At 39.8% G+C, this 27,445-nt stretch overlaps 1 protein-coding gene across 4 annotated transcripts in view; it reads left to right on the top strand.

The window, feature by feature from the left end:
• Positions 1-27,445, top strand: part of AKAP13 (A kinase (PRKA) anchor protein 13) — a 360,775-nt gene that overhangs the window by 297,291 nt on the left and 36,039 nt on the right. For 3 of the 4 annotated variants that reach the window (XM_011960761.1, XM_011960763.1, XM_011960762.1), the window contains 4 exons: positions 568-700; positions 9,023-9,197; positions 24,552-24,619; positions 27,020-27,086. In XM_011960761.1, the coding sequence (XP_011816151.1) occupies positions 568-700; positions 9,023-9,197; positions 24,552-24,619; positions 27,020-27,086 (443 nt within the window). The remainder of the gene's footprint in view (positions 1-567; positions 701-9,022; positions 9,198-24,551; positions 24,620-27,019; positions 27,087-27,445) is intronic. The other variant, XM_011960764.1, reaches the window with a different exon arrangement.

Consider the following 27,445-nt stretch of genomic DNA (forward strand, 5'->3'; position numbering starts at 1 on the left):
GAGTGCTATTGTAGATGAATAGATTCCATACAAAATAATTATCTATAATTAACAGGCTCTTTTTAACATGAGATCACTGAAAACTCATAATTAAAACATTAAAAATGGGCCAGGTGGTAGCTCACACCTATAATCCCAGCACTTTGGGAGGTTGAGGTGGAAGGATTATGTGAAGCCAGGAGTTCAAAATCAGCCTGGGCAACATAGCAAGACCCCATCTCTACAAAATATTAGAAAAATAGCCAGGTGTGGTGGCATGTGCCTTCAGTCTCAGCTTACTCTAGAGTCTGAGGCAGGAAGATCATATGAGCTCAGGAGTTCGAGACTGCAGTGAGCTATCATCACACCACTCAGAGCAAGACTCTGTCTCCAAAACAAACAAGTGAGCAAAAAAACATTAGTGATGGATCTAAGGAAACTTAGCCAAGTTTTGATAACAGAACCTGGGCATTGTGGCATACTGTGTTCTATAAAAAGCCATTCAGCAACCTTCATCTATCTTTTATTCTGCTTCACATTTATTTAACTTCTGTAGTCCTTTAAAAAAGTCAATCTTGTTTTATTTAGTGTAACAGAAGAGAACTATAATTTCCCGCCACAAAGCCTCTTCAAGAAAGATTCTGAATGGAAGAGTGCAACAAAAGTCAGTCGTACATTCAGCTACATCAAGAATAAAATGTCCAGCAGCAAGAAGAGCAAAGTAAGTATTGCTGTGGGCATTGCTTGTGATCACCGTAGTCGGTCCTCTGTAGGATTCTGTCACAGCCTTTATACACGCCAAAACTGGTTAAATCATGGGGACATAAATGAAAATAAATTTAGGATTACTCTCTGAAATCGCCTAATATGTAAAGGAAAATAATAAGAAAAATAACAAGAAGTGGAACTACCAGTTACTGAATTTTCACTATATGCTAAGTGCTTTCCATATATTATTTAACCCTTTCAACAGCCCTATCAGATAGGTATTATCTCTCTTTTCTAAAAGTGATGTACCTTACCAAGGATGCTCCTCTAACGTGAAGAAGTAGTTCAAACCAGATCTCTTTGGTTTCAAATCCCATCCTCTTAAACCACAGTGCTTAAATCTGTAATATCAGTTTAAATGCAACAGAAGGATTTTATGCCAAGATCAAAGGATTGAAAATATTTACGGTTGGGTTTAGAGGGAAGGATTATCCTACGGAAGATTACAAGAACTTTTAAGATTAATATGATTTCTTAGATCTATTTCTAATTAGGAGCATTTAGAACATATTCTCTTAGTGCTTAAGAGATTAAATAAATATTTAAACCAAGTGTGTGAGAGTGTGTGTGTGTGTATAGAGGGCTCCACTCTTATCACCCAGGCTGGAGCACAGTGGTGTTCATAGCTCACTGCAGTCTTGAACTGCCAGGCTCAAGCAATCTCCTGCCTTGCACCTTAGCCTCCCAAGTAGCCAGGACTACAGTCATGCGCCATCATGCTGAGCTATGTTTAAATTTTTTTGTAGAGATGAAATCTTGCTGTTTTTTCCAAGCCAGTCTAACTCCTTACCTCAGGCATTCCTCGTGCTACAGCCTCTGAAAGCACTGGGTGTGATCCACCGTGCCCAGCCTAAAGTAACGTTTTTTATCTAGTTATTTTTTACATGCTCATTATGGGAATCTTCAAAATCTAAAAGTAAAAGAATGAAAATCTCCTGTAATAACCCCACTTAGTGATAACTATGCTTAATGTTTTGGTTTATGTATTTCTAATGTTTTTTAAAAATGTATTTTCAAAAGAAAGGGAGAAAAGAAGTTCACTTTCTTGTACTGATTCCCAGTGCTAAACCAAAACTGATTCTATTTCAAGTCCGTGGGGAAAATCTTTTCGCCTCTCATACCCTATTTGTCTACCCACAACACCCTCTAACAAAATAAAGACATAGATAAATAAAAATTTGAAATCAGTTAAGGAACTCTTGCAAGCAATCACTGTGTGTGCGCGCGCGTGCGTGTGTGTGTGTGTAGTATATACATGCATATACGATATATACACACGTACATACATGCATACTTAGAAGTAAGGGGATAAATAAACATTGAATTCAATAATACTGCCATAAAAGGGCATCGCCTCCTCCCTCACAAAACAAGGTGCACTAAGCTTCTCAAACCCTCAGTTCAGTGGGCTGATGGACATATAGCCAAAGTATTTTACCATGTTTTGTAAGATCTTTTGGTTTAGCAGATACATTCAGAGAAATTTTTCCACAAAACCTGCCACAAGAATTGTTTTCTCTTCATTTCTCCTGTCCAAGTACAGAATGGAGAGAAAGTAGGCAATCAGGGAGGGATGCAAAGAGTCTAGCAAATTATTTCTAGCATAATCAAACATAATAAACATTTAAGTATTAACTTCGGACTCAGCCTTGTTTTATAATTCAAAAAAAAAAATGACGGTCAAAGAGGGTAGAATGCTTTACCAGTATTCTACATATTTACATATTGGCAGCCAGGCTTAAAATAGAGCCTTACCTATTTTACTTACCACTGCTGGCTTGGATAATAGTTGGTATCAGCAAAAGAAAATCCCCTTGGATATATCAATATAAATTAGCCAAATATTATTAAATGACTTGTATAGTCTTAGCATTCCTCTAAGTGTTAACAGGCACCTAAGAGAACTAAAGCTCATAGTCATGACCTTGAAAAACTTTATGGTATAGTTTGGATGCATTCAAAATGTTTTTGTTGTTTTTTACTTTGCTTTTGAACTGCCGAATCTTGTCTTCAAACAAGCTTTTCATGGAAGACCAATAAATAAGTGGAGATTCCCCCTTTCTAGCCATCTCCCCAATGTCATGGAGTTTTAGAACAGAGCAGTGAATATACCACTGATCTCATGGATGAGGTAAAACACACACACAATGGGGAAAAAAACAATGTAAGATGGAATTTAGAAACTGGACCCTAACCTTTAAAAAAGTCTCATCCTGGCTTCCTTGTTTTACAGACTGAGGCACAGAGACATATGCTTCAAGTCACACAACCTCCTGTGATCTGACTTCCAGGAAGTAGTACTCATCATTTTGTGTTTAAACAAAATGTTACTATACAGTATAATTTTTTTCTTTTAACTTTTTAAATCTGAAAGGACTGGAGTTTGCTAGGAGGAGATGAGCAGAAAGGACAGGAGAAAACATACTTTGTGTGAGACTGAAATCTGTGATCACTGGTAGAAACTGTTTAGTGTCAGTTGATCTCTTGCCTCTGATCATCTCCTTTGTCAAAATGACAACACTCTTTTGCAATTGAGATTGGTTCCTCTTTCAGACTTGGCTTCAAGATTTGATCTCTTGGGGCCATGCTGTGTTTAGCAGTGGAAACTCAAAAAATTACAAATTCATAACCCTAGATTGTAGTCCATTTCCCATTACCAACTGTTTAGAGTGTCCTAGTGGCAACTGTAAGTCACCTTTTATAGTGAGTTGTTATTAGCTCACTTTTAAATAAAATTGGAACAGCTTGGCTTTTGTCAGTGTAGCAAAAGATGATTTTTTAAAAGTGTGGGGCGGGGCACAGTGATACACACGTATAATCTCAGAACTTTGAGGCTGAGATGAGAAGATCACTTGAGACCAAGAGTTCAAGGTCAGTCTGGGCAGTATAGTGAGATCTCATCTCTACAAAAAACTGTAAAATTAGCTGGGCGTAGTGGTGCACACCTCTAGTCCTAGCTACTCAGGAGGCTGAGGCAAGAGGATCAGAGCCCAGGAGTTCAAGGCTGCAGTAAGCTGTGTGCACTCCACCTGTGCAATGGAGCCAGATCCTGTCTCTTAAAAAAAAAAAAAAGAGAAAGGAAAGAAATAGAGGAAAAGCAGTATGTTTTGTGTTAAATACCCTCACTATGCTATGTATCTGCATAGCATTCTACCATGCAGAAGTAATTTATTTTCTAAATGGTAACATAAAAATTAATGAATATTAAATTTTGTTAGCATAGTGATGCTAACTCTAATCTTGTTCTTAACTATTGAATAATGTTACTTCTCCATAATGTTAACAAATTGAAAGTGCTACAATGGATATTGACACTGATTTTTCTGTGAAAATCACAAATTTTCAGTTTTCCAAAATTATTTTTTAAATAGATGCTGTGAGAGACCATCTGATCCAATTGTTTTATTAACCCACCATTCAATAAAACTAGACCTACATCTTTTAAAGGAAAAATTAAAAGCATCTACTGAATATGATATTAAAATGCCACCTGTAACTTAGAAAATTGTCTAAGGATTATTTGAAAATGTCTGCTTTCCTTTTGCCTGATATATATGTGTCTTTATGAAAATAGGTTATAGTGATTAACCTAGATATATTCCATTCAGTTGTATAGTTGTGATGATACACAGTTCTTAAACATGTCCAAAGAGGCCAAAAGCCAGTAGGCAGTAAACTGTTCACATTCCTAGGAAGGTAACATAGTTTGTCTGGGGTACTGGGTTTTGTATATAAACTTAAAAAGTTGAGTCCTTGATCCTATGTCCTTTTGAGAATTATCACCGACTGGCATAAGTGATTAGATTAAATATATTGTATGTTTTTGTTGAAGACGGGGGCCTAAACAGGAAGTAGAACAGGAAGACCGGCTGTTTCTGCTTTTGTCTTAGTATCTTTGAGAGAGAGTGCTGTTTCCTGCTAAGTAATTTTGCATGTTACAGAGTATTTAAACACTCATGCATGATGTTTGAGTTCACAAAGGGAGTGGAATGACCCTCTTTAAACCATCCTATCACACTGGTTTTCTTTTTTCTAAACCGCAATTACTTTTGCACCAACCTAATACTACGCTTTCTTCTTTGTAGACAAACAAGAGGTGGTTAGAAATGTTTTAGACAAATCTATTTGATTTGAAGTAGGTATTTTTGAGTGCACGGGTTAAATTCCTGCACAGCTGCAAGTATATACTACATGACTTTGTAACAGGAAGTTCAGTTAAAGCTCCTAGGTCCTGTGGTCTGTACGAAAAAGAGCTGTATCCATTAGCCTTTCAGAAGTGCCTCCTAGAGTAGTGTTTACAAAGACTTAATGTTAAATGTAATTCTCATTCCTTCTTTGATTAAAGATCTGTAACATGACAGTTGTTTGATCATATCATGTTTTCACAGTTGTCCAGAGTGTTCTTTTTATTGTAATTACATGTATAAAGGGATATTTTTGGAAAAGTGAAGAATCACCTTTGATAGTGTCCTAGTGCAGTTGTTACCTGCATCTATCCCTGTTAAATACCGTTAGCCTGTTTCCCCAGCACACAGCTAAAGCATTTTGCCAGTTGTTAAACATGGAAAAGTCAAACTTCAGAAAATAACTAGTCACCACTTTACCACAGGCAACTTCACTAAAAAGTTTTCTTAGGAAACTCATTGCATTTTATAAAATGAGGAGTCTATTTTAAAATAGATAAGATGTGTTCCTTAACTTCCCGTGTAAAACCTTGGCCCAAACCTTGCCAGAGTTCTTATATTGCAGCTTAAGCACTGTCCATACACACTGTTTTTGGGGGGAATGGGGTTTTGTTTCATTTCCTGTATCCTTTGTAACAAGGGTTGTTGGCTTTACCAGCAGCATTCAAACAGTTAAGACTGTCTTAAGGAAACAAGCAGTCTCAGCCCTCCCTCCTTCCCTTTCTCAACCAGTCTCTGGCTTCCTCTTACGGTTTCACTAATGGCAGCTCAAAGCTGCTGAGCTCTACCTTGACGGCATGCACCCCCGCTTCTGTGAGAGCACGTTTCCTGGCATGGGGGTCGAATCATGTCGATAAAATGGGGTCGATTTCATGAAGTACCCCACATAACAGTGAGATTCATAGGACCAAAGCATGGGGAGGTAAGAGCCTGACTTCTTTAAAGCACTAAATTCTAGTAAACACAGAAAGAGCCAGTGGAGTTGGTTGTTTTGTTTTGTTTCTGTCCTGGGAAGAACTAGTTTGGATTGTTGCAAAGGGAAGCTATTTCTTATTCAGGTTTGAGGAACATTACAAGGCTTGAGAGGATAAACTGGTTGCCATAAAAAGATCTTTTAAATGATTGAAGTATGCTTTAACTTTCCTGAGCAAAAAAAATCATGCTTTTCCATTTAACATTTTATGCATGGAAAAACCTTTAGCAAAATTTAGTTAAAAGAAAGAAATTATTTGAAAACCCCCAAATTTAGTTGTTATTATTAAAGTTTTATGTACTTTAGCGGTTACCAATTTTCACTCAGAACAGCTTCCTGTTTTGTAAAGTGGAGGAGTTTTTCTCCCTTCCTCTCTCATTATTTTTTATAATTCAAAAGTGTAGTAATTTGGCTCTTAGATGTTCATGATATGTATTTGATTAGCAAAAGACTTCACATGAATCATAGATGTAGCAATTATTTACCATTTCATTACAGTGGATGGGTTCTGAACAGAAAGTCAGAAGACTTGTGTTCCCATTTTGACTGTGCTGATCATCTGTTGTGTGACCTTTTGCAGGTCAGCCAACCTCTTCAGTCCCTGGCAGCATAGTGCAGTATATGAGAGCTGAGCTTTACAGTCAGCCCGATCTGAATCTTAATTTCAGCTTGAGCAGTTACTGGCGTGTGGCCTCAAATGCGTTATTATCATCTCTAAGCTTCAGTCTCTTCAGATGTAAAATGGAGATAGTACCTAGTACTTAATTCATTGGGTTGCTGTGAGAAAATACATGTAAATTGCCTATTACAGTGCTTAGCACGTAGTAACTGTTCAGATTTTTAGTGGTTATTTATTATCTTTATCCTCTACATTGGAAAATGGGAAGCATAACGCTCACCCTGTCCACTTCAGAGTCACTGAGTCACATGAAATGATGTATGTAGAAGACATTGATTCAAAATGTAAGGCATTTAGTAATTGTCATGATCACTGACTTGGGACACCCATTTTCCTGGAATTTTTTTAAGGACATAATAGTACTGGCAATAGGTAAAACCTCCTACCTTGTGAATGGTAGTTCTTTGTAGTCCAATTGGTTTGAAAGGAAATTATTTCATTGATACTAATTAGCCAGCCAAGTACTCTGCCAAACAGTGCTTAAAGGACCTTTTACGAAGAGCATGGTTATGTCCCCATGGTCCTGGCCTCCTAAGGATGGTGTCCACCTGAAATGTCCCTGACTGCTTTAGATATTTAATTAAGGACCCAGCATTCATCAGTCGTTCTGCAGGTTTTCAAGGTTTGAATTCCTTTCAGTTCCTCTTCATGACTGTATAAGCTTTGATAACAACCTCTCTTCGATTGAGGCTTGATGTCATATGAGTCCTGTGCTTTCAGTCTGTCTCTAGAACATTTCTGACATTCCTACATTATTCTTGAGGTGACATGGCCAAGGTATTCTGGCACTTAGAGCTCCTGACTCCCAGCCCGTGACCCCACTGGTCACCCAGTCTGATCTCTCCTTTGCTAGTGTCCCCTGCGCTTTTTACCTGGCCTGGTTATGACCTGCTCAGTAAGTAGAAGCACCTGGGCAGTGGCTGGGCACACAGGAAGCACAAGATGAGTATCAGTTTCTGTTGCCACTCTGACAAGTGAGGGAAGACCACAGGAAAGAAAGGAACTTCACAAAAGAGGTCAGAGAGCACGGCTTAGGAAGGTTATCTTTCCAACCTAGGGACATGCCTGCTTTTCCTGCCTTCCTGCACCCCTAGGTACTCAGGGTAGGGGAGTGAGCTACTAAGCCTTGGGACTTCCTTTCCCTAGTACTCTGTTTTCTTAAAGGAAGTGACCCTGTTGGTAACTAGCTTGAGGAATGACAAAGGTGGCTTTTGAGAAAAATTATTAACAAGGCTCCTTCCTGTCATCTGTGCATTCTCCTATCCTCCGTGCCCTGCACCGTTATCCTTTAGCCACTCCCCAATTTCTTCTATCTTCCCTGCTTACATCAAAACTTCCGTTCCATTACTGCAAGCAATACCTTTCTATGTTGGCTTAGGAGAATAATGAGCTAATGAAACTCATTTCCAGTAAATTATGAGTAATTAATAATATTCCTAAGTGTTACTGTGTATTCAGTTTGTGCCAGGCACTGTGCAAAATGCTTTAGAAATGTATTATCTCACCTAATTCTCATATGTTTTAAAAAACATATGAGATGGGTACTTTTGTGATTATTCCCATTTGACAAATGAGAAAACTAAGGCTCAGAGAAATAATTTACCCAGGGTCACATCATTACCAAGTAGTAGTAGTAGTAGTAGTGGTAGTGGTGGTGTTGGTGTTGGTGGTCATGGTAGTAGTAGTAGTAGTAGCACCTGAATCTGAACCAAGGTCTGGTACCATTATCCGTATTCTTAACCACTGTGTGGTTTTCCAGTCTCCCCCTCTTATCAGTCTCTTCTTGCCAGTTTGAAAATTAGGCCAAAGTTAATATTTATAAACCTTAAAATTCTAATTAGCAGAAACTGAAAATGTATATGTGGGGCATATTTATGTTTCTAACTAAAGTAAAGGAGGAAACTTCATAGGTACTCCCTCACTTAGGGATATGCGATTGATGTGAGAAAGTTAGAGAGGAGCCTCGGCAATTTTTCATGCCACCCAGGCATCTTTCTCTCCCTCAGGCCAATCCCAGAATTGCTACCACCCTTTCTTCTGCCTTCTGCCTAAAGCTGACCTCTCTTCCTGTGTGGACTGTGCTGTAGCTTGCTGAGGAAGGACTGCGCTGAGGCGTCAGAAGCCCTCCTTGCAGTACTGGTCCTTGGGCATTGTGTCTATCGGTAGAAGTAACCAATGGATAAGCCACTTCCAGAACTATTCAGCCTGCCCAGTTTTCATGTGAATTTTCTAATGTAGCTTGCATGCCAGCACCTTAATTAAAACACACACACACACACACACACACACACACATACACACACACTTTGCCCAGAACTTTCTCACTCTTGTCCAAAATAGTCACCAGCCACTGTTGACCACATGCCATCTGGGTGCCCAGGTAAGGAGAAGGCCCTCCAGTGTTTAATTAACTGTGGATTCTTTTCTTTCCTTCGGCAGGAAAAGGAAAAAGAAAAAGATAAGATTAAGGAGAAGGAGAAAGATTCTAAAGACAAGGAGAAAGATAAGAAGACTCTCAACGGGCACACTTTCAGTTCCATTCCTGTTGTGGGTCCTATCAGCTGTAGCCAGTGTATGAAGCCCTTCACCAACAAAGATGCCTATACTTGTGCAAGTAAGAGACGTGCTTCTTCCTCTCTCATGAGATGGAACTCTCTTGGCTCAGGAAAGCTCATTTCTAGTTTCCTGTCCACCCTACTCCTTATCTGTTCCTCATTTATGTGGAGAAGTAACCCTTTTTATATCTTTCTTTAGACATGATAAAAGAAAGACATTCTAGATATATAACATACAGCCTTTGTTTTTTTTTTTTCAGACAACCCCAATTTCAAATACACAGTCAAGTTAAGATGGTTCAACTTACAGTTTTTTAACTTTACAATGGTTCAAAAGCAGTACACATTCAGTATAAACTGTCTACCCATACACTCATTTTGTTTTTCACATTTAGTGCAGTAGTCAGTAAATTACATGAGCTAGTCAACACTTGATCATAAAACTGGCTTTGTGCTAGATAATTTTGGCCAACTATAGTCTAATATAAGTGCTTTGGACATGTTTAAGATAGGCCAGGCTAAGCTATGATGTCCAGAAAGTTAGGTGTATTTAAATGCATTTTTGACTTATAGTATTTTCAACTTACCACGGGTTTATGTGGATGTAGCCTCATTGAAAGGATGAGGAGCATCTGCACTCTGTTCTATGATCTCTAAACCACTCCACATTTTAAAAGTCAGTGTCAGCATCAAAATTACCCATAGCCCCAAACCCTAAAGCTACTCAGTGGTCTTTTGTTAGATCATATGTGCTCATTTTTATTCTATTACTTTGGTGTATGCTTCAACCATTACCAACATTAAGCCATAGTGACTGCCAAGGGAGAACACCTCCATGCACAGAGACATTCTGTGTTGATCTGCTGAAAGCCAGGTCTGCTAACTGAGCATTGTTCCTGGTTTTGATAAGACACTCCCAGGAGTTGCTTAACTTTTTCTGTACAAAACGAGATAAAAAGTATCTTAGGTGTCGTGAGCCACATGGTCTCTGTCACAATTCTTGAACTCTGCAGTTGCAGCGCAAAAGCAGCCATTGGTTTATGTATTATAAACCAATGAGTGTGATTCCAATAAAACTTCACTTACAGATACTGAAATTTGAATTTCATAAAATTTTTGTTATGTAATAATTTGATTTTTTTTTTTTTTTTTTTTGAGATGGAGTTTCACTCTGTCGCCCAGGCTGGAGTGCAGTGTTGCAATCTCGGCTCCCTGCAAGCTCCGCTTCCCGGGTTCACGCGATTCTCCTGCCTCAGCCTGCCGAGTAGCTGGGACTACAGGTGCCCACCACCACACCCAGCTAATTTTTTTGTATTTTTAGTAGAGACAGGGTTTCACTATGTTAGCCAGGATGTCTCGATCTCCTGACCTTGTGATCTGCTCATCTCCGCCTCCGGAAGTGCTGGGATTGCAGGTGTGAGCCACCGCACCCGGCCAGTTTTTTTATTTTTAAAAACTATTTACAATGTAAAAATTATTCTTAGCTCATGGGCTATACAAAAATAGGCTTCAAGCCACATTTAGCCCACAGACCCTATTTGCACATTTTTGCTCTAAGGCAGTGCATTTCAAATTTTGTCAGTGTACAGATCAAAAGTAGTATTTGTAGAGCATACCAGGGTAAATCAAGGAGGCTGCTTGTGGTCAGAGGTGAGTTCCAGCCAGCCCAGGCCCAGCCCAGTCACCCAGAAGACTGAGGCAATTAACCTGATATTATACCTATAACCAATTCAGACAAAATAGTAACGAATTCAGATGTCAAGAAGCAACTCTCAGACCATGATGTCCTGAAATCTTGTTTTCAGTCATTTATGTTGGATATCCCAAGTAATTTCTTACTAAAAATAGTTAACTTACTCGTTAAGTTGCCCAGGCTAGTCTTGACCTCCTGACATCAAGTGATCTTCCTGGCTTAGCCAGCCTCCTGAGTAGCTGGTATTTAGGCATGCACCACTGTGACTGGTAGAAATTTGAAATGTTTAAAAGTGTATTTGGGCCAGGCATGGTAGCTCACACTGTAATCATAGCACTTTGGGAGGCCAAGGCGAGCGGATCACCTGAGGTCAGGAATTCGAAACCAGCCTGGCCAACATGGCAAAACCCCATCTCTATTAAAAATACAAAATTAGCTGGGAGTGGTGACACATGCCTGTAACCTTAACTACTCGGGAGGCTGAGGCAGGAGAATCTCTTGAACCTGGAAGTGGGAGGTTACAATGAGCCGAGATCATGCCATTGCACTCCAGCCTGGGCAACAGAGTGGGACTCCATCTCAAAAAGCAAAAAAAAAAAAAAAAAAAAAATGTGTATTTGGACAGATTGGAACATACTTCTATGATGATTTCCACTCACTTTCTTGCATGGAAGAGGAGTGGAGTTCCAGCTAGCACACAGCCCACAGCCTGTCTAATCTGTGCTACAGTTCCTGTGACTTTTTGAAATGATTGACTTTATGACACACATTCATGTAAAATGATTTTTATGGATGTTATAGCCCCAAAGTAGTCAGCAACACTATTTGTTTTACTGTCCTGTTTTTTCAAAAGTAACAAAAAGCCATGAGAGCTCTCACCCAAATCCTTATGCATCCCTGTGGGCAGAGATCACACACATTAATATCATCCTTCGTTTGTGACTTACCAGACCATTGAGAGCCACTACCACATAGTAGTAATTTCATGTAACCTCTAGGAAACAAGAGACTATCACTATTCAGTATTCCTCCGGTGTTTATTTTGGAACCCAGGTTCTAATAGGACTCTTTTCTGGGACACCAGTTGAAGGTCTGTAGTTTAGTTTTTTAGCCACTGGACACAGCCTCTTAGTACTGGAATAACCTGGTTGCCTAGAGCAGTAGTCACCAAGCACTTTCTAGCATGTTCACCTATTATTAAAACATTTTTAGCATACTCACATAGGATACATACACAACATAAAAAATACATACAAGTCCTACTATGCCATACTTTCAAAGAGCTCATTCTAAAAATAAGAGATGTCTCAGAATTGCCATTTTCTTGTTTTCTGGTTAGTTATTAGTATGATTACTGTTGTCTTTGATTCATGACTTCTTTGAAGGAATTTGTGTAACTCTCTTCATTTTCATTTGATTTTAGTTGAAACCAGGTAATATAATCCATAAGCCCACTTTACTGGGCACCTGTACGTTTCCATTAATCACAGTATACTGAAAGTAAACAAATGTGGATTATGCATGCCTAGCCCACCTGCTGAGTGAAGAACACCCCACTCCCTTGAGAAACCTCTAGTGTCACATATAAAGTGAGGCTGCCTAAGGTAAAGACTGAGCGAGGCACCTGCCTATCAGTTAGACGTTAACTCAATATTTCTTCTACCTTAAGAAGTCAACTTAAATAAGAGCTGTAAAATCTTCCTCCTGTGTTCCGAGGGATTGTTTTTTTCATCACTCCTTGCAATGTGCCAGTTCTTCTTTTGGGGAGCACTGATCTCAGAAAAACGGGAAGAGGCTATATTTCTTGATTGGCAGTATGAAACTAATATTCAGGGAACTTCATCAGTAAAGCAGACTAGATACCTGCCTTCTGCTATAGAATATAAAATGCTAGATAAAATATATTTTTAAAATATTAATACATAGCTGAACCTGCCAAATAGAAAATCCCTGAGGGAACTCAGAGCAGTAAAGAGCATGACCCCTCATTTGGGGGTCAAGATATATGACCTCAGGGTATGTAGTGGGAGCCGGAACTGAGGCCCCTGTATAAGAAACGCTGTTTTAAGACTAACATCCATGATGAAGGGCTTTGAAAAATTCTACCTGCTGGCCTTCAGAAGCAGAAAGGAACCTTGCAGTCTCCTCAGGACCCTGAGTGAGAATTGAGGAATCTGGAGTCCAAGTTTACACTGTCTGTATGTGCTGGAACTTCAGGCTAAGAAACTTTCACAAGACGTTTCATGAAATTCCAGTGTAGGAATGACAGATCCTTGAGGGACCCAGCTTGTAGCAGATGTAGAACTGCTCCATTGGATTAGGTTGACAAAACAGTATACCCAAGACTACCACAAGAGGAAAAAATCCTGTGAAGCTGAGCTCACAATAAAAGATACATAGATGCCACATAAGGAAGTAAACCACTGTGAGGAAGAATTAGGAGATATACAAGCAAGAGATGTTGAAAATCACTAAAAGGGGCCAGGTGTGGTGGCTCACGCCTGTAATCCCAGCACTTTGGGAGGCTGAGGCGGGCAGATCACGAGGTCAGGAGTTCAAGACCAGCCTGACCAACATGGTGAAACCCTGTCTCTACTAAAAATACAAAAATTAGCCAGGCATAGTGATGTGCGCCTGTAATCCCAGCTACTCAGGAGGCCGAGGCAGGAGAGTCTCTTGAACCCAGGAGGCGGAGGTTGCAGTGAGCTGAGATCGTACCGCTGCATACCAGTCTGGGCGACAGAGCGAGGCTCTGTCTCAAAAAAAAAAAAACAAAAAACAAACAAACAAAAAAACCGATAATTACTAAAAGGATGAAACAAATGGAATCTATAATGGAAAAAAAAGATGTAACAACTAATGGGTAGATTTAAAAACAGCTGAGTAAAACTTCAAGCATGCAAATAGTCACTGAAAGGTATTCATGGATTTTTTTCAAATATTTCAACATATTGTCCTGATTTATAATTGTTTATAAAGGAAGAAAATGGCTTCTACTCTGTTGTCTGCATTAGTAAGGGGAGAGCTTCAGTCTAGAAAATCTTAATGACTTCACACTGGATTTATTTTTTACATTTAATTATCAATAATTATACCCTTAAGTCCTTGAACTTATATGAAGTCAATCAACAAAGTTCATTTGGCTGAATTCTGCAAGCAACTGTGTTTGATATGTGATTCATTCAAAAGCAGTTTGTCAACAAATATTTATTGAATATCAGTATAAGCCAGGCACCCACAGTGGCTTAAAAAAAAAAAGGAATTCTAAAGTATGATCCTTGGTACTTATTTATTGTAACATTGTTTATATTCTGGAAAAATTGAAAGCAATTTAAATATTCATCAATAAAATATAGTATATTTTGTGTAGCATATAGATGGATAGGCTGATACTAAATAGAGAATATAGGGGCCAGGCGTGGTGCCTCACGCCTCTAATCCCAGCACTTTGGGAAGCCGAGGCAGGCAGATCACTTGAGGTCAGGAGTTGGAAACCAGCTGGCCAACGTGTTGAAACTCCATCTCTACTGAAAATACAAAAATTAGCCAGGCGTGGTGGTGCCTGTAGTCCCAGCTACTCGGGAGGCTGAGGCAGGAGAATTGCTTGAACTTGGGAGGCAGAGGTTGCAATGAGCCAAGATCAAACCACTACACTCCAGCTGGGAGACAGAGCAAGACTCCGTCTCAAAAAATAAATAAAAAGAGAGAACATAGGACAGATCAGAGGTTGCCAAACTTTTTCTGCAAAGGAACCAACGGTATATTAGGCTTTGCAGCCCATCAGGTCTTTGTCATGACTACTGGACCCTGTCCTTGTAGCACAAAAGCAACCATAGACAATGGATATAACTGTGTTCCAATAAAAAATTTATTTACAGGCCTGGCACGGTGGCTCATGTCTGTAATCCCAGCACTTTGGGAGGCCTAGGTGGTTAGATCACTTGAGGTTAGGAGTTTGAGACCAGCCTGGCCAACATGGTGAAAACCCATCTCTACTAAAAATAGAAAAATTAGCCAGGCATGATGGTGCACGCCTGTAATCCCAGCTACTTGGGAGGCTGAGTTGGGAGAATCACACGAACCCAGGAGGCAGAGGTTGCAGTGAGCCAAAATTGAGCTGCTGCACTCCAGCCTGGGCAACAGAGCGAGACCTTGTCTCAAAAAAAAAATTTACAAAAATAGGCAATGGGCCTAATTCAGCCCAAGGACCATAGTATGCCAAGCCTTGGGAGATATCTGCAGGTACAGACAGAGCTCTCCAAGACATTTTGATGAGTTGAAAAGTCAGTAAATACAACAGTATATACAGCATGATCCCAGTTTATGGAAAACACTAGTTTATATAAATTTACAAAAATAGGGGTGCGGTGGCTCACACCTATAATCCCTGCACTTTGGGAGGCCAAGGCAGGTGGAACACCTGAGGGTCAGGAGTTCGAGACCAGGCTGGGAAACATGGTGAAACCCCATCTCTACTAAAAAACAAAAAATTAGCCAGGCATTGTGGTGCACATTTGTAATCCCAGCTACTCAGGAGGCTGAGGCAGGAGAATCGCTTGAACCCGGGAGGCAGAGGTTGCAGTGAGCCGAGATTGCATCACTGCACTCCAGCCTGGGCAACAAAAGTGAAACTCTATCTATTAAAAAAAAAAAAATGTACAAAAATATCTCAAAGGCTATACACCAAACTGTTAACAATCTGAAAAAAAAGAAATAAGGAGAAAAGGAGTTGAAGAAAACTCTTTATCTTATTCTTTTATATTGTTTGAATTTTTTTTTTTTTTTGAGATGGAGTCTCACTCTGTCGCCCAGGCTGGAGTGCGGTGGCCGAATCTCGGCTCACTGCAAGCTCCGCCTCCCGGGTTTACGCCATTCTCCTGCCTCAGCCTCCCGAGTAGCTGGGACTACAGGCGCCGGCCACCTCGCCCAGCTAGTTTTTTTGTATTTTTTAGTAGAGACGGGGTTTCACCGTGTTAGCCAGGATGGTCTCGATCTCCTGACCTCGTGATCCACCCGCCTCGGCCTCCCAAAGTGCTGGGATTACAGGCTTGAGTCACCGCACCTGGCCTATTGTTTGAATTTTTAAAGAATGTACTTACATATTATTTGTATGTTTAAAAATAAAATGTAGATATTGGACCACTGATAGTTTCAAAGGTTTTTCTAGTTATTTATCAGCTGATCTCTGACGAAAGCACAAAATAGGTTGGTGTTTGATTCGAGAATTTAATGAACAAAGCAGAATTACTACCAGAACAGAGTAACCTTATAAGCCTTAAGGAGAGTTGTTCTACCACTTATTGATAGCACCTGCTTGAATCAGAAATAGGATAGTTGATCTACCAACTCTCAGTTCTGGATTGTGATGTGAAACATCAGGAGATTTAAGGTTGAAAGTTATAGACAATCTTTTTGAAGACCTGAAGAATCTTGTGCTATAGAGGACAATAGATTTAAGAATTATTGGTTTATGGTTATAATGAGTGGCTGTACCTTTCCATGACTAACTCCAGATAATTTTGCAATTTTAAGTTCAGGTTAAAAGAAGTTGTCTAATATATGCCAGTGTATATTTAGCCTTGTAATGCCATTGACTTGTGTGTACACATTATTTCTAGGTTACGAATAGTTGAAATTTGCCCTCTTTGGCTGTATTAAGTCTTTGTCTACATTAGACTATCACTCAGAATTAAACCTGTAACTGGCATATAATAAATTTATCAGATAGCAAAAATATTCAGTTAATGTAGGAGAATGCACAGGCATCCTAAGCCCATTTTTGCTTTCTTGAAACATCTTCTTGTTAAACATAATAGAAATTATCTTTTACTGGACTCCCTGGATGATGAAACACACATAGCTAGGACACCACAAATTATTGGATTCCTTATGATATCATTGTCATATGTGCTAGAACCACCTCTGGAGAGCAAGATCTGGGTTACCTCTTATAGACTTCCATTGCCCAGTGATGCCAGAGCTACCCATGAAGAATCACTTGTGTAGGGTTTGGTATTGACTGGGGAAAACTGTATGAAAGGTTTGAGACTCTGAGATTCTCAGCCACACTTCTGTATAGTGACTAAATAGTTTAATGGATAGAGCAGTAGCTTTCAGGATGTCAGGTGTTTGGAAGTTCCACAGATTTCTGAATGTATATATATTTAAAACTACATAAAAACATACATTCTTAAAGGTATAATTCCCAGATTTTAACATCAATATATTAGCTTTAGCTATCAGCCTACCTACTCATTTGTATTTTTCCTTCCATCTCTAATTAATTGAAGATTATACTGTGATTGCAAGGCAAGCCATTAAAAAAAAAAGCTGCTAATTTTGATTATTTATCTACTTGAGGAACGTTAAGATGTTCTCTGTATCATGTACTCGAAATTAAATATAGAAATAAATTAGAGGTTATGGTAGATAAGTGAATTGCAAATGTCACGTACCTCTGATTTCACATTTTTTAGTTCATCACAGCAACTTCATTGTTCTCATTAACTTTAAAAGTAAATATTAAAATTGCAACTCAGAAAATAAATCTGTACTCTTTTACACATTTGAACACAGTATATTAATATTTTATTTCATATAAGACTTTTTAAAGAGTTTTTCTAGTGTTTTGGAAATCCAGTGAAATAGTGGATTGGCTACTGGTTCTGTGCTGATAAACACTTATAAGTGGAATGGGACTTTTTTGGTTGAACCTATAAATTTTAATATGAAGTCACCCAAGGAATTTGCTTTTTCTGGAAGCACATTATTTCATGAAATCCAGTGTGTTATCACTAGACTAAAGTCTTGTCTGTTTGGGAAGTCTGTCAGTGGGGATAGGGGTCATAATAACCTTTGCTAGTTGTTCTTTGATTTTTGGTAATAGCTTGATCTAATCGAACATCAGAGATTATCTTAGTTCTGCCTGCTCAGCAAAAACCAGAAAAAAGATGTAACATATTTGAGGGATGTTTTTTGTTTTTTGTTTGTTTGAGATGGAGTCTGTCTCTGTCACCTAGGCTGGAGTGCAGTGGCGCATCTCTGTCACCTAGGCTGGAGTGCAGTGGCGCAGTCTCAGCTCACTGCAACCTCCTCCTCCCAGGTTCAAGCCATTCTTCTGCCTCGGTCTCCCGAGTAGCTGGGACCACAGGAACATGCCACCACACCTAGCTATTTTTTTTGTATTTTTATTAGAGATGGGGTTTCACCATATTGGCCAGACTGGTCTTGCACTCCTGACCTCAGGTGATCCACCCTCCTCAAACTGTCAAAGTGTTGGGATTACAGGTGTGAGCCACTGCGCCTGGCTATATTTGAGGTTTAAACTAAAAAGAATCAGACAGCAAAAAGGAATAGTTTAAGTTAGGCTTGATTGTTACCCTAATAATATACACCTAAGTTTCAAAAATACATTCTTTAATTTGCATACCACCTTACTCCAGAAGTAGTGCTGAAATAGTCTCAGCATCTAGTGATAGCATTAAGGTTTGTGTAAGACAGTCTGCAGCCTGCCTCTTATAAAAAGAAGGGGGTAGACCAGGCGTGATGGCTCACGCCTGTAATCCCAGCACTTTGAGAGGCCAAGGTGGGCAGATCACGAGATCAGGCGTTCGAGACCAGCCTGGCCAACATGGTAAAACCCTGTCTCTACTGAAAATACAAAAAATTAGCTGGGTGTGAGCTTGTAATCCCAGCTACTCGGGAGGTTGAGGCAGGAGAAGTGCTCGAACCCAGGAGGCAGAGGTTACAGTGAGCGAAAGATCGCGCCATTGCACTTCACGTCAGCCTGGGCAGCAGAGTGAGACTCTGACTCAAAAAAAAAAAAAAAAAAAGGGAGCGAAAAGGATTGTATATAATCATCTTCTCAAATGAACCGAAGTAATGGGCTGATTATCCTCAGCTTCCTGAAGAACCTGAATATTTGTATGTATGAAGTCCCATGTGTTATCTTGGCAGGAAGTAGAAAATATGGGTAATTTGGGGACCCAGAATCTTTTGTCACTTCCCTCCATTGCCTCTCATATCCAAGATCTTCCCAGGAGTTGTAGGAAATGTAGCGTCCATGCAGTTAGTCATTTACCTCCTAGGAAACCTTTGTGCTCTTGGGAGACAGTGGCTTCCCATTGTGGTTAAGCGTAACCATGTTTGCCTGATGCCTGGATAGAGCTTCATACCCTCAGCACTGCCTAGTCACCTTTAACTTGTGGTTAGAAAGATCAGCCATATAATCCGTCATGATGATATATTATGATGATTTATACAAGAAACTGGGACTTTTTTTTATCTCAGCCAAAACTACTCTTGTTTTAGGATTAGGTGACTTTCACAGAGTTAATAGAGGAATGTCCTTTCAACTCTTATTTCTCTGTTATGTAAAGCTGTCCTTGAATAATCAGCTGTTCTTTCCAGCTGCCACAAATAATTCGTTCTTTGAAAATCTTAGTGACTTAGTGGAGTCCTTCAGAATAAGGAATTTGTTATGTTCAGGTTTTGGGGTCTTGCCAGTGGTTCTGTTTTGCTTGCTTTAAACAGATGTAAAATGATACTGAGATTATTGCTGATTTATTTTCTGTTGTGCTAGCAGCATTTCAGTACTTTTGTGGTAGGTTGTTTCTTTTACGTAAAAATAAACAAACCAGCTGCAATCTAAGTAGGAACACAAGAATTTAGAATGTGTGTGATGGTTAAATTTTGCTTCTGATTTCGTCAGGAAAAGTTGCTCTCTGGACAGACAGTTTTCTGGCATTTATATAGTTCATTGCTTATGTGAGAAAGTAAAATACATATTGATTAAAGGAAGGAAATTTATTACTTAGGGAAAAGGATGGTAAAAAAAAAAAAAAAGACCCTAAGCAATAAAGGCAGTTCTTTTTTAAGCAGAACACTTTCATTTTGTTTCATTTTTGTTTACCAGTGTTCTTATGAAAACTGCTGTTGGGGCTACTTCAGCTGAGATGATTTGGCTCTTTTTTGTGGCTTTCCTCTTGTTCTGTACATCAGCACTGTGATTATTACACCAGCTACAAGAACATCTCACATGCCTTTGGCATATAAGCACTCTTAGTCCAGATAGGGCGATGTCTCAAATCCCCCAAAGATTTTATTTATTGGCCAGGTGCAGTGGCTCACGCCTGTCATCCCAGCACTTTGGAAGGCTGAGTGAATCACCTGAGGTTAGGAGTTTGAGACCAACCTGGCCAACATGGCGAAATACCATCTCTACTAAAAATACAAAAAATTAGTCAGGCATAGTGGCACGGACCAGTAATCCCAGCTACTCAAGAGGCTGAGACAGCAGAATCGCTTGAACCCAGGAGTCGGAGGTTGCAGTGAGCCAAATCATACCACTGCACTCCAGCTTGGGTGACAAAGCAAGACTCCATCTCAAATAAATATATATATATATATATATATATATTTAATAATTTTTTTTTTTTTTGAGAGATAGGGTCTCACTCTGTTGCCCAGGCTGGAGTGGAGCAGAGTGATCATGGCTCACTGCAGCCTTGACGTCCCAGGCTCTAGTGATCCTCCTGCCTCAGCCTCATAAGTAGCTGGTGCTATAGGCATGCATCACTATACCTGGTTAATTTTTGTGTTTTTTGTAGAGGTGGGGTTTTGGTGTGTTGCCCTTGTTAAAGATTTTAAACAAGAAGTTGCAGAAAGAATTTTGTAGAATGCATTTCTAAATTTGCTCATATTTAACTTTTTTGTTTTATTTTCATTTTCTTGATTAGAGTTGAAATGATAGGAGAAAGTTGTACATTTCTGTCCTTAAAGGTAATTCTTCAGCTCGTGTCCTGGAGAAGGATCAGGTCATTTTTCCCAGTTAGATTTTGCTGCTCACATCTGTAGGCAGAACAGTCAGAAGTCTTCAGCCTATTCCCAAATGATGGTCAGTGGACTAAAGTACTAGAAGACCTCTTTTGTCAGAGCCCTGGCTATATATGACTTAGCTCACAAAGATGACTCGTTTCTATGTAGGCAGTCCTTTGATATTCTGTCATTTCATTTCAGTTTGCATAGCCACTCCTCTTATAATTGTATAAAGTTGATTTTCTTAAGTTAGCCTCGCTAATGGTTTGTTTTATTTTTCTTCCCAAAGATAAAAAACACATAGTATATAACCATTCTCCAAAGATCTTTGGTGGTTGGTGGCATGGGCTAAAAAAAAGATACAGCAATAGATAGATGATAGTTTCTAGTCATGTGGATTTAACTTCATTTTCTTTAGTTTGATGCCTCCTTGTAGCAAAGAAAGAAGTTGAAAGCTGGGCTGTTTGTTTTAAGTTCAGAGGAATCCAATTAGGGGTTAGCTCTGTTCCCATAAACCACTGTGCTGAGACCTTTTTGAAAAATTTTAAAAAATAAAAGCATATTGCCTGCTGCTATTAGGAAATCTATCAAATAAATAAATAAAAGGCCAGATAATTCTCTGATCTTCATAACAGCATGGTATGGTTTGTGGCAGAGAGCTTAAAAATGTATTAGATTTGCCTTCAATTCTTGTGTTCTTGGTAATTTTCTGTTTTCCCAAACAGAGAGTAAGATTTTAATCTCATGACTTTGGCTGATGTCAGTGGGGCTGAAGTTTCTAAATCACCCACGCACAGCACTAAAACTGTCACTGTTAATTGAGTCCAGGACAACTTGGAAACAAGTTGAGTGTTTTTCAAGTAGGTACTTCAGCATCTTAAGGAGATGTCCATGCAAACTATCACTAAGACAAGACTCATGACCATAATATAGAGCCTGTTAAACTTCCAACTGGGTTGTGGGTTTGGGGACATGTTTCAATTAATTAAAAGTGAATTTATATGAAAAGTTCTTTACTGGAAGCACATTTTAAATGATTTTTTTTTTCTGCTTTTATGATTCATCTCAGACACTCAGACACTAGCCTGAGAGTTTGAATAATGCTGAAGCCTTTTTAAAAGTGATAGTGCCACTCCCTTAAAAATCATCATTGTTTAAATCTCTGTAGGGTGTTGGAACTGGTTGGGAAGAAAGGAACAGAAAGAACAGAACTTGGAAACAAATTTTACCCATAGTTTCTTGGTCACTTTTGCAGATCAGAGTTAGTAGCTGGTTCTCTAGCAAATCTACCACCTCCTGTGTTGCCTTTAGGTGCCTAAAATATTCTAGATGTTCAATAAAACAAAAGAAAAAAATGTGCTTTTATAACTGGATTATAAGACAATAAAATCTTATTTTTAAGTTATCACAAGATGTGATAAATGGATTATTCAAAAGGATATGGAAATGCTTATAAGCAAATCCAAGGAACTTTGAAAGACAGAGTGTGATGATTTTTTAAAAATCAAAAATTTTTTTAATTTTGAAAAATGTTAATACAAAGTATTATACATAGGTAATTTAACACATATGTGTCCATGATTCAAAATGAACACATAGTAATATTCTGTCATACTGCTTCAGATTGTTTCACTTTTTAAGAAACCATTATGATTAAGTTCGGATTCCCCTTTGTTTCCCTGCCCCATGCATCTTCCTTCCTCCCCAAGGACAAGCACTGTCATGAATTCAGTGCATTTGTAGTCTGTGTTTTATAATTTATTCTCATATATAAACAACATATAATTTGTTTTTGTTTTTAGCTTACATAAATGCTACCGTACAATACCTCTCATTTTGCAATTTGCTTTATTCTCTTCAGTATTATATATTGAGGATTCAGCATGCTGAAAGACATAGATCTACTGATCATTGACTTTGCCTGCTTATAGTCTTTGCATACTTTTTGTGTAGAAGGGAAAGAGAAATGGACTTAAAGATGATGTATTTGAAAGACTTTAGCTGAGCTGGGTTTTGTGAAGAGAAAGGGTTTGGGTGGGGTGGGCTTTCAAGTCTGTGCATGAGAAGGAGATGATGGATCAACTAATGGGAGGGGAAGAAACCAGAAAGGAGCATGCCAGCTGCAAGTCCCAGACATCTCTGTGGCAGAGGAGGGGAGGTGCACCATACACCCTGAGTAAGAATAGTGCTTGTGAGGATGGGCAGAAACACATTTTGGCTTACTAGAAAATAAATAAAGTCGTTTGCCTCGACCACTTTGTTACGCTTCTTGCTGTGGGTCCAGCAGCCTGAAACTCACTTACCCATCTAATAGAAGCACAGCAGAGGGAACCTGGGAGAAAATGTGATTCCTCCTTTTTAATTTTATAGATGAGGAAACGGGGGCCTGTCCAGAAGGGACTTGTGCTAGGATCATACTAACTAATAAGCAAAGCCAGGACCTACGTCAAATTTAGTTTGACAGCTGTTTGTCCTTTTGTGTTACTAAATTGATTTTTGACATACTGTAATCAAGGCTGTAATAGGGCATTCATCTAATTTTAGTTTAAATAGGCATAGTAGAGCCTACAGAGGGGCATTTGAATAGGATGCATGAGCCAGGCACTATGCTAGAGAGGCTTAATTCAAGATTCAGCAGTGGGTGAATGTTCCCTGCCCCAGAAAGGGGATAGAGAAAAACCCAAGAGAATCTCAGTACACTGTGTCGGTGGTATTAAGGAGGAGACCTGTGAACCAAGTGGTTGTTAAAGGAAGTGTTACAAAAGGAATGGAAAAGGCCTTTGAGGTCTGGGATTCTAGCAGTCTCCTTTCTGGTTACCTCCCCTCCCCATCACCACTCCAGTCACCCCCAGATCCATACGTCTGGGCTAAAGAGATGTTGGCCCTTAACTGATAAGTTGGTGTAGACAGGACCTGTGACGCTTCCTGAATCAGTCTGCGAGGCATTGCCTAGTGAAGGGTATCTGTGGTTGATTTCCTGAGTGAGCCCTTCCCATGAGAGTGCCTCCTCTTCGAGTGTCCCCACAGACAGATCTTTCGTTTGTTTCTGCTGTACCTCTGGCTTCCTGGAATGCCTCTGTTATGTGATTTTATAGCAGCGCTGAGAGCTGATGGTAAGCCTTCTGAGACACAGAGGCCTGGGTTTTTACGTCAGTGGCCCTTGTAGTCCAAGGGAGTGAAAAGTAAAGGAATTAAGATACAATGCTGTCCTTGCCAAATTGTGGTCTCTGCTTTATCTTTCAAGAAGTCTCCATTTTCTCTTAAGTCACAGTTCCCAGGGGTGTATGTAGGGTTCTGATGACCTTTCGTGTGTGGTTCCTGTCTCAGAGAATGGGTTGCAAAAAGCCCAGCGTAGTTAAACTTTTCAGATTTTATATTCTGTGCTTTATTACAGTCATACAAATTTTGTAACCCCTGTTAGGGGTTTTATTTATGTATTTATTTGTAATTTAGACTTACACATTGATGGCAGACACTTTCACTTTTAGTTTTGGTAGCCTCTCAGCTTCCTGTCTGAAAAGTTCCAGACTTACTAGTTTTTGTTAATTAGAAATCACATCTATCACTTCCTGAGGGCCAGGAAACTCACCCTTCCCATGAGATCACTTGAGTCGTTGTTCCTCTCATTAAGCTGTAATCTGTCTCCCAGTCTCCAAATAAAGACACGAACACTGGGAAAAAAAAAAAGAAAGAAATCACATCTGCTTATGTTTTTCCTCCTCCAAATAACATCACAGACCTGCTTCCTAGAAGAGGACTGCAATCTGTAATTTCAGTTAGTCACATTCTCACATGGGAGTGACTTCACTTTGAAATTCAGAGGCCACTTGTGGCAGCAGTGGAAACTCAGAATCTGGAATCTGTTTGCTTTGTCCATGTGACCTTGAGTTTGCTTTCTTTTCAGATTGCAGTGCTTTTGTCCACAAAGGCTGCCGAGAAAGTCTAGCCTCCTGTGCAAAGGTCAAAATGAAGGTAAGACTTTCTGGCTAAAAGAAGGCTTAAAATAAAAGAGTTTAAACCAGCAAGATCCTCAGGAGTTGGGAGAGTTGAGGTTGTGGTGGATTTTGTTTGTTTTAATCATTCGGTACCAACTTTGAGAACGAATTATAACTAAAAAATATTTTTTCTCTTAAGCGATCAATCCTCTTCTTGAATAACACTGGGGAATTAGACTTTGAGGAAAGAAAATGCTTTCAGAACTTCTTCATGTTCAATATACATTTCTTCGTGATTTTAATATTTCCATGTTGCTATTAAAGTGGTTTTCTCATACACTTGTCTTCTTCCTTCAGGACCATCAGGGCAGCAGGTGGAGGTCAGGGGCATTGATCTGCTGGTGGGGGCGGGGAGGGTGTTACGGTTAGCCCCAGCCTGTCTGGTAGCACTTTTCTCCTCAGGTACATAATACAGGTGGCTCTGATCACATGATGTAAGAATAGAAAGTGCCTGTTTTATGGTGGTATCTGCCCTGAACATGTATGCTAGGTAGTCATGCTTTTCCAGTGGCCTTTAAAAAAAAAAGTGTGGGTTGGGGGCCATACCTTTTAGGCAGCCTGTGAGGCTTTCAGTGTTCTAGTCACCTGTGTCTCTTCATTCCTCGTCAAAGGAATGCTTTCCAACTATGTCGACACAGATGATTAATGAGCTGTGTGCTTCGTCAGTCACCAAACAGTTATCTAGTGCCATGACCTCAATCTGGAATGTGCATCAGAATCAACTCGAGGGCTTATTGAAAGATAGCTTACTGAGCCCCACTCCCAGAGTTTCAGATTCTGGAGGAGAGTCCAGGAATTTGCATTTCTAGGAAGTTCCCAGATGATGCTGATAGTCCAAGGACCTCACTTTGAGAAGCACTAAAACTAGCATCAAAATGGCAAAAAATAGGATAGCCCAGATCTTCTTCGGCCCACGGACATATATTTTGTTTGGCTCATGTAGTACTTTTAAAATGTGAGTTAGTGTAGCTCTTTCAAAATCATGTTTTGTGTCAGTTTGGATTCTTAAGTTCTGAAAAAATTGGAAGATTTATAACCCTCGGCCCCCTGATATTTCCCAGTACCCAGCACTCCCCAGGTTTTCCTTTTTTCCATAGTAGTTACCACCTTCTTAGAGTCTGTATTTACCCATCTTTATTTATTATTACATAGATTTCTTATGGTCTGTACCTTCCCCCCACTAGAATATAAGCTCCAAATTCATTAAGCAGGCTGAAGGCAGGAGTCTGCTCCATCAGTGGAGCCTGCAGGGAGGGAGGGATAGCTGGAGCTGAGTGGTGCTGCCTCTTAGACAGGATATGCCAGTTCCAGGCCGCCACTGCCTCCCCACACCCCACCCCACCCCAGCTTGCTTCTGTCATTTGTTACCTGCCGGCACCATAGTCATTTGAGTTTGTGATCTCTGGTAAGACTCAATTGTTGTGAATGTACTAGTTTATACAGAATGATCATAATAGAGATGTAGCATCTCCCATGTGAGAGAATATAACCTAAAAGTGGGAATTTTATTTTATTTTATTTTATTTTAGAGACAGAGTCTCACTCTGTCACCCAGACTGGAGTGCAATGGTGCATTCTTGGCTCACTGCAACCTCTGCCTCCCAGGTTCAAGCAATTCTCCTGCCTCAGCCTCCCAAGTAGCTGAGATTACAGGCGCCTGCCACCATGCCCAGCTAATTTTTATATTTTTAGTTGAGGCAGAGTTCCACCATGTTGGCGGGGCTGGTCTCGAACTCCTGACCTCAGGTGATCCACCCGCTTTGGCCTCCCAAAGTGCTGGGATTACAGGCATGAGTCACCGCACCCTGCCTGGAATTTCATTTTAAATAGGAAGTAACCTATCTCAGATTAATTGCTTCAATCTATAATTTCTCAAGGTATTTTTGTCACATGGCTACAGCAAAAGTCTTAACTAAAATTAGTATTTTACCCAATAATTCAGCACCTTATAAATGCTAGTTACTGAAAATAAAATGCAAAAGTCAAAAGATGCTGCTCGGCACCAGCAATCTACTGGGGAAGATAGACAGACAGTTAGTATAAATGAGAAAGGGGTGCCAGTCACTGCCTTGGGTGAGGAGAGGAGAGAAGCTATAAATGGCTTTACCAAGGAGGCAACACTTAAATAGTCTTGAAGGGGAGGAATGCCATGCCTCTGAAGGTGACAAAAGCATTCCAGGCAGGATAGACAGCATCGGAGTACATGGCAGGTTTAGAGGATGGCAATTGAGGGCGACTGTGGCTGGGACACAGGGTGCTTAGGGCAGTGCAGAAAGCGGAGTGGGAAAGGAAGCTGAACTGCTTGCTCCCTTCCTACTCAGCTTCTCAGGGCTTGACAGAGGTGGATTGTCAGTGGACTTACTTTCTTTCTCTTTAGCAGCCCAAAGGGAGCCTTCAGGCACATGACACATCATCACTACCAACGGTCATTATGAGAAACAAGCGTAAGTAGCTCAGCCCACCTCTCAATTCCCTTTCTGACTTTCTGGTTCTGAATGTGAAAATGCTATTGTAATATTCAATTATTATTCATAGTCAAGATATGAATACCTATTTTGTGGTGAGAGAGGGCTGCTGTTTTATCCTGCAGATTCCTTGACCCATACCTTAACATTATACCATCAAACCCTCTTGGAAGGTTTCTAAAACAGTCTGTGTATTAGCTTAAAGGCAGCACCTTTGCCCTGTGTGTTTAAGCAGGTGACCCCTGTGCATCTCAATTTCCTCTTTAATAATAGTTGGGAATTAAAAGACTTGTTTGCAGTGCCTTACAATCATACGAATCAAATGAGATCTTTTTTTT

This window comes from Colobus angolensis, unplaced genomic scaffold, assembly GCF_000951035.1.
Source record: "Colobus angolensis palliatus isolate OR3802 unplaced genomic scaffold, Cang.pa_1.0 Scaffold522, whole genome shotgun sequence".
Classification (NCBI taxonomy): domain Eukaryota; kingdom Metazoa; phylum Chordata; class Mammalia; order Primates; family Cercopithecidae; genus Colobus; species Colobus angolensis.